Source organism: Phaethon lepturus, unplaced genomic scaffold, assembly GCF_000687285.1.
Source record: "Phaethon lepturus isolate BGI_N335 unplaced genomic scaffold, ASM68728v1 scaffold10719, whole genome shotgun sequence".
NCBI lineage: Eukaryota > Metazoa > Chordata > Aves > Phaethontiformes > Phaethontidae > Phaethon > Phaethon lepturus.
In genome coordinates, this window is record NW_010562750.1 from 74,990 (window position 1) to 82,727 (window position 7,738).

The following is a 7,738-nucleotide window of genomic DNA, read 5'->3' on the forward strand; positions in this document are numbered from 1 at the left end:
CCTGTCCCACTAAATTCTTTCCCTTGCTTTTCTAGAGAAGCATTCCACAATGCACCTATCTAGCACAGCTGGATAGGATACAATATGATATTTATAAGATGCAGATAAAAATAAACTTGAATTTTAAGATCAAAGCAGTTAATCTGCTAGTTTATTTTTTTTTAGCTGTTATAAATAATTGAAGCTGCTTTTCTTTTTTTTTTTTTAAATAGGAGCAGAGGGGCAACAAGCCCCTCCTGCTAGAGGGAATCCTTTAAGGGTAGCCATTTTTACCTAGTAGCCTCTTACCACAGAGATAGAAACCCATGCTATTTTCAGGGCTTCCTATTCCAAGGACTAAGCTAAAATACAGGCTTACAACTGCCTTTGCCCACTAGTGTCTGGGTTTATTCAGACTGCTGGGAAAGAAACAAGATCCTACAACATTTTTCATCTTCAAAAGTATCTTTGTTGGTTTTGGAGATACCTGAAAGAAATGCTAATGAACAACAGTTTTACAACTCACTCTCCTTTCCAACACAACCACTGTGCTTTGAAAGCAGCCCTAAGAGGTTTTTCTAGTAAACTGTCACTCCATGCATAACAATGAGTAGTGAGCTCATCTTCCCCTAAGTGGGTCATGGGATGTTTAACCATTGGATGTTTTCAAATCAGTATTAAACTTTTAAAGACATCAGATTTTCTCCTGGTGTGAGAATTTGCAGCCTGATAGCAGCTGGGAACTTTGAACTGAAACACACCCAGCTGGAACTTTGGCAGAAAGAGATGCCATGATTAATTCACATCTGCAGCAACGTATAGCTGCAAACAGAAGAGGCCATAGTGCTAGCTGGAGACAATCAGAGCACTGTGAGGCAGTGTTTTTATTTACGGCCTCCTCAAAGATAATATTAAGAACATATGCAGAAGCACTACTTAACCCTATGGCTCTTGCTGCATTTGGCCCACATCAGATGAAACCAGCAAATGACTAAAGCATACATTCTTGCATCCCATTTACATTCTCTTTGATGTCAGCAGTACATGTGCATGGTACTGGGTACACGGAAATAAGTTTCACATCCCATAGTTTCTCTCAATTTCATTTAAATAGTTTTTTTACTTTATTATGAATTTCTTTGACAAAGTTATCCAGTACCAAATATTCCTTCCTACAGACACAACACACTGATAACAAATTACCTCCCGGTCTTCCTTTTGGTAATAGTTCAGTGGTGTCTGCTTAACTACTGCCCAGACCACCTCTACTGTCTGTCCAGAAAAACAAACCTGGAAATATAGTCCAGGAACTATTCTCCAGCAAATACAGGACCTCAGCTTGAACGCAGTATTAGGCAGATTGGGCAAGGCTGGGACAAGACCTCCATGCTGACAGAAATTGGTTTGATCTGGAAGCTTTAGGAAGCTGGTAGGGGAGCTATGAAAGGCAGAACTTCCAAGGATGACCCAAGTCTCAGGTGAGCTGAATTACCTTTGGTAAATATTTATTTTTCCATACAGACTGTTAAAGACAACAAGGGCAAGCAGAGACCTTATTTAGGCACCTTTATTAAGAACCTAAAATTAGGCAAGATTAATCTGGGCCACCTCACTGTACACCAAGGGCAAGTGCACTGAAATAGATTTTCTACATGTCACTCATTGCCAAGAATCTGCAATAACTATCACACAAAGAATAATTATTTCATGTTTCTTTGTGACATTCACCAATTCTCTACATCCTTGTTCTGTGACACTGCTTCCTTTCCTGCCTTCACTCTCAGGTAATTCTAGTCTGAATAAGCTGCTTGTTGTTAACATACAAAACCTATTTCACTTTCTACTTGGGGTTTTTCCTCTGGTAATTGGTTTCCTCCATCTGCGCTCATTTTGCAACTAGTGAATAAAGGATGTTTTTTTAGTTCCAACTGGGATTACAAGGTAAACTGACCCATACACAATCTGTATTGTTGAGCTCTATTGCTATTTCTTTCTTTATGCTTAACATTTACATAGCATAATCCCAATATTGTACTTCCAAGACATTACTTTATAAGCAAAAAAAAAGTATTATAAAGTAGTGTCGTATCTTAAAATGCCCTGATATTTAGAAGGTGGCTAAATCAACATTCCTAAAAGTCAAGCTCCCCTTATTGCTATCTCAAAGGAAAAGTTTTCAAGGCTGCTTACCTGGGGGATTTAAAACAAAAATGACCAAAACATTATTTTTACCATCTAACTTAGAAATACGATTTAACCTGGCCTGTTCCAGTCTTCCCATGGACTATAAGGTGATTCCACACTATAAGGTGATTTTTGGGAGACTGGCTGTCTTCCTTAGCCACTATATTAGGCCTCATGCTGGCATAACATGAATACACTTTTCTTCATCTGTTAGTGCCTAAAGTACTACCTGCACACCCTTTTGGCTCTTAAATAGAAAGTGTATCTGTATTCAGGCTTATAAAGGTATAAAAATACAAAATTCTATTTACTTCAGTAAATATGAATTAGAAATCTAAATTTAGATCAGTGTTTAGTCTCTGGGCAATGGGACAAAGCTCTCAGTCTTACATTGCTAAACATAGATGAAAATTTTTTAATTTAGTTCAAAAATGAGTTTTGGGAGCAAGGAAAAATATTTGCAAGTTTCCAGTAGAATTCAGATGACAGTTTCAAGCACAAGGAGATGATTTTCCAATGTCAAATCATTCATATGCTGTATGAAAAGTTTTCTTTAAAGTACCCGTGCATTCTTCTTTACTCATTTCAATATTAAATATTGGCTTTTTCATTTGAAATAGCATTTTTAAAATGGGTAGTTAAAAAGTTAAAAAAGCTAAATGGAACTCATAACTAAAAAAAAATTTCAAAGTGAGACCTGCAAAGCTGATTATATCCTTTTTTCAATTTTGACTGATATCAAGCCAAATTCACATTCTTTCTAACTTCAGTCAAAGAACAAAAATTATGTTTACTTGCCTCTATGTTACATTCAACACAAGTAACAGTCCATTTAGGAGTATTAAAGTCTTTCATAAGAAATAGTCTTACTATTTGGCACTAGTCTAACAATTCAGAAATAAATCTGACTTCAAATGCAGAAGAGATGAGAACATTTTTAGGTCACTAAATAAAAACAGGTGTAATGACTGGAAACAGTGTTGAGATTTAATAAAAAAACAGGTCGTGAATATTTCTCTTATGTAAAATATGCAAATGGTACAGTAAATCCCCGCTTTTAAATATCTCATGTGAGTAGCTGTCCTCCTCACCAAAGAGATCACTACACAGCACTACCAATCTACCACTTTCGATTTCCACATTACAGAGGCATCAAACTATCTTGCAAAGGAAAAAAGGGTTAGGTATTCCTTGTTCGTAATTAACCCGTTAGCAACTGACAATTGTTACCTTCCCTATATCATAGGCACATAATGTGTGAGCATCCAGGGTTTTCTCCAACATCCCTAAAACTTCTCTGCTTTTTGAGGAGAATGAACATGCTCTGTTACATAAGCTTCAACTATCATTGCAATATTTTCTAACAATAATTCAGTATTATGCTGAAAAAGTATAAGCTTGATGTGAGAATGTTTGGACAAACTTTTGCTCTGACTGCTGAAATAAATGCAGGCTAGATGCAAAATTTGAATTCAGGAAAGAATTTTCCAGAAGTTTTGGGGTTTTTTTTCCTGAAGTTTTTGCTTAGGACAATGTCTATTATTAGCTCTTTGCTTAAACTTAAACACTGATATCTGGAATCAGCAGCACTCTTACGCCGCAGGCAACCTACCTTTATAATCATGGTGAATTAGAAACTCCTGAGAGATATCACACTACAGTAACATCATACTGTGTATGGTCTTAGTTTTATGAATCAGCATGAAACATAATCAAATGATACCTATGTTTTCAAGGTTTTGTTGAAACTGCCAGTATCCTTCACATATCCATCTCTTTTGTGTTCTGCCTTGTTTCATTCCCATTTTTCCTACTGAAGTTTGACTGCATTTGTAAAGAAAAAGCATTGTGTGGGCCAAAATTTAAGTCTGTTACACCAAAGAGCACAGATGACATATATAGTCTAGATTAAAAAGGGAGACCTCACATTGTTACCTAAAAAATTCAAATTATGGCAAGTAATGTCTGCAAGTTCAGAAAGATCTCTGAATAGACTGCAGGAATATTTTCTAAACTGTAGCTACACCCATAAATATTAATAATAGTTCTAAAAATAAAGGTTGCAGCTAGGACTGAGCTGAAAGATGGGAGAAATCTCTTACCATTTTAGAAAATGGAAGATGCTTGACGTAATGTATCCAAATATATAAACTAATACTTAACTTGAAATCCAGAGTAGTCATATCCACCTGGGCAAAATCTTATCTTAAAAAAAAAAAAAAATAAATCTTTTCTTGGACAAAGTATTTCGTAGCCAATATGTTTCAAGGCTGTGCCAGGGTTAAGTGATGTGTAGTCAAGCTCTTTGTCATACAGCTTTGTACAAAAGTATAGGAGAATTCAAAGTTAATCCAAATAATTTTGCAAACCTGGGGCATGGACAGAGAGATTGAACACTACATAGATCTCATGTTTAACAAAATTTAGATGACAAAGTAGCCAGAACATGCGACTACCAAGTAAGATCCTAACTCACTTTCTAAAATTTTGTCCAGCAAGCTCGGTTCTAGAAGGAGAAGAAAGTGCAACAATTGATTTCAGAGACAGAAATGACACAGAATTTGAAGAATTACCAACCCTGGTGAGTATCATTCCAAGGAAAGGTTCCTTTAGGTTACCCTGATTTCATATTGGCTTGTGGCTTAAATTTTGAATAATAGTTATAAAGAATAACCTTGAGTTCTAACATAAAATAGATCTAACACCAATGCTTTTGCTTTGCAAGCAATCAAGTTGAGGCCAAAAAAACATTTTTGGCAGTTCTGTACCACAGAAAGCATTCATAACCTGCTTATTCACTGCCATTTGCCTCTTCTAATTCAGTATCTCTCCACTAGCTTCAGTGAAACCAAACTGTTTAAAACAACAGCAAAAAAAGGCAGGTCTGCAATATTTTGCAGTCCTCTCCTATACCTTTTGTAGTCCTACTGAGAGGTCACCTGATCTAGAAAGCCTCTAGCAGAGAAGACAAATCAGCTTGCTTTGGCTTTTTTTTTTTGGGTCCCTGTACACAAGTCAAAGATGACAGACGATAGCTAAAAAGCATCCACAGGGCACCTGACAGACCAGGCAATTTAAATGCTTATTTCATACATGTAGACTGAACGTACTGAGGTTTTCTTTTTCCCCTCTTTTTCCCCCCAATTCTTGTAGTTGCCCACAAGACTACACAATGTAACAAATCTCTTGCAGTTTGGACAACTGATGACCACAGAAAGTGCACTTGCCCCAGGTGAAGACACCAATAATTCTACTGGTTACGAAGCTAACACAGAAAATGTTGATGGTAAAAACATCTTTCATTTCTATTTTATTATATCAAAGTTCTACTGCCATGTACTAAATAATATCTGGAAAATTCAAATACCAAGTTTAAAGTGATCTCAAAGGTAGCATTGCTGATTTTTGAAAGGGAAAAGGAAGATTTCCTAAAATTACTCCTTAATAATCACTCAGCATCCTAACTTCATAACAGATGTGTGCTGACAAAAGGCATGAGTAGCTATACCATTTTGTCCACCAGTGCACTGCTCGTTCTACCCTAAGGCAGGCAATAGCTCCCTGAAGCCTTCGTTTTCTTTTCAGATGATTAGTATGAAAATCACACAGTTCTCTAGAAATTTTTTTTTTTAACCAATTCAAAGATCCTTAGATGCAGAAAACATAACTGTTACAACCTGGCTGCCCTCTCAATTTTCCCCTGAGTTGTCTGCCGTCACTTCCCTGGAGAGACAGTCATGCACATACAAAGCAAACTGCACCCATGTCCATACAGTAGTCAATGAGCAGCAGGTTGGTGCAAAAGGCTGATAAAGTGTGTTCTGACCCATTCACCTTATGCCTGCTTAGCTGTCTTCCAGAGAGCTCACTGAGTACCTATGCTTTTGTGCCTGACTGTGTACAGAAGAATTTATGGGCACAAATAAGTGGGCATATGCTCTATATGGCTTCTTTTGGACCAGGATTGTTGTTAGCGGTTCACTCTGCGCATACCAGTAAGAAGTAAGAGAGCAGAAGCATCATAGTTTCTGCTCCGATATTCCAGTCCTGTAACAGTATCAACAACTGGTCTTAAGTTTAATGAATATCACTTTAAAATGTTCAGAGGAGCCGTTATGAGAAAAGAAGTCTTTTTTCTGTTTCCAGACCAACTTTTCGATAACTACATGCAAATTTAGCACGGTGTCTAAATAAATGAAGAATGGCTTCTCCAATTTATGTGAACAGTAGTAGCTGCTGCCAACAGATGCTCAGGGTGCACGTCACCTCAGGTACAAACGCAAAAATCAGATCACAAATATTAGAAATCTGTGAGGCTGGCAAGTATGTCAGTCACCTATCAGAATACATTAGTGATAAACTTAATTCACATGAATGGCAATCTGTCAATCACATGTCAAGTCAGTTTGTTTTTAGCATATAAGCTTTGCTTTGAAACAGATAGTCAAATCAAATCTCGTGGCAGTTGTATTTCTATAAAGTCCTGTAGTATGTATATTATTAACTACTTCTCCTCTAAGTAGCCTAAGCCAATTACCTCTAGACAACAGCTATGAGCAAACACTTCTTTCTTTGGCTAGCTTGTTTTTGAAGCTTCCATGTTCTACAGCAGTTTCATATCCTTCAATAAATTACACATTTGCTTAAAAATTTTACATACTTTTATCTCCTTTCCCAACCTGCTTGTCTCTGCTGAGAGTGTAGACCTCTTGTCTTGGCTTACCATTAAGGGAAGCAGCGTTTAGCAGATTTGAATTTTAGATAGAATTTTCAGACTTTTCCTAAAGGATATGCTATAGATTTGGGATGACATACTTCCAATCAATTAAAAGTAGCATTTGTGATTCATCTGTTTCTGATGGGGACTCAGCTACAAATTCAGTTCCAGATTTAGAGAAGTGTACTAAAGAGATTTTATACAACCTTCCATACACACACACACAAATCTATTTAAGGAACCTGAGGAACTTCTAAACTGACAAAAAGTCTTTATAAATAGACAAAGTATAGTTCAGCAAACGCACTGAGAGCAAGTTTTATCAGCATAAAACTGTCTCAGACAATCTACAGATCACAATCAGTACTTTAGATTTTAATTTCTTTCTATTACTTCAGAGAGCTCTGTGCGTTCATTCTCTCAAGCTTTTCATTTGCTCACACCCTATCAAAAGAACAACATATTACACCACCCTCAAACCATTGTGATATAGGTGATGAAAGTTTTCCTTGGATATAGCATTATAAATTGGGATGCAAAACTCCGTACAACGCAGTATAAGTAATTTTTCTCTTTCTGCTTTACAGGTGGACTGAGTGGGGAACCGGAGAAAACTGAAAAAGGTATTAAACAAAAGACCCGATTACAAAGACAAAGGAGAACTTAGCTGCCAGGTGATACCCTTTTAGAAGCCACTAGCTATGCCCATGCTATTCTTAAATAAAAGTTTCAGGAGGAGCCACAACCTGCTCTTTGATCTACCTCCCCTGGTTCACCCGATTACTGTCTCCATAGCCACATCTGTACAGTGCCCTCCAGCCCAAAAGCACATTTAAAGGCTACAAATAAGCCTGCTGA

At 37.0% G+C, this 7,738-nt stretch overlaps 1 protein-coding gene across 1 annotated transcript in view; it reads left to right on the forward strand.

Annotated features, from left to right (window-relative positions):
• The window catches only part of PDPN (podoplanin), a 15,426-nt gene that overhangs the window by 7,412 nt on the left and 276 nt on the right, over positions 1–7,738 (forward strand). The window contains exons 2-4 of the mRNA XM_010294378.1: positions 4,659–4,744; positions 5,317–5,449; positions 7,468–7,503. Of these exons, the coding sequence (XP_010292680.1) occupies positions 4,659–4,744; positions 5,317–5,449; positions 7,468–7,503 (255 nt within the window). The remainder of the gene's footprint in view (positions 1–4,658; positions 4,745–5,316; positions 5,450–7,467; positions 7,504–7,738) is intronic.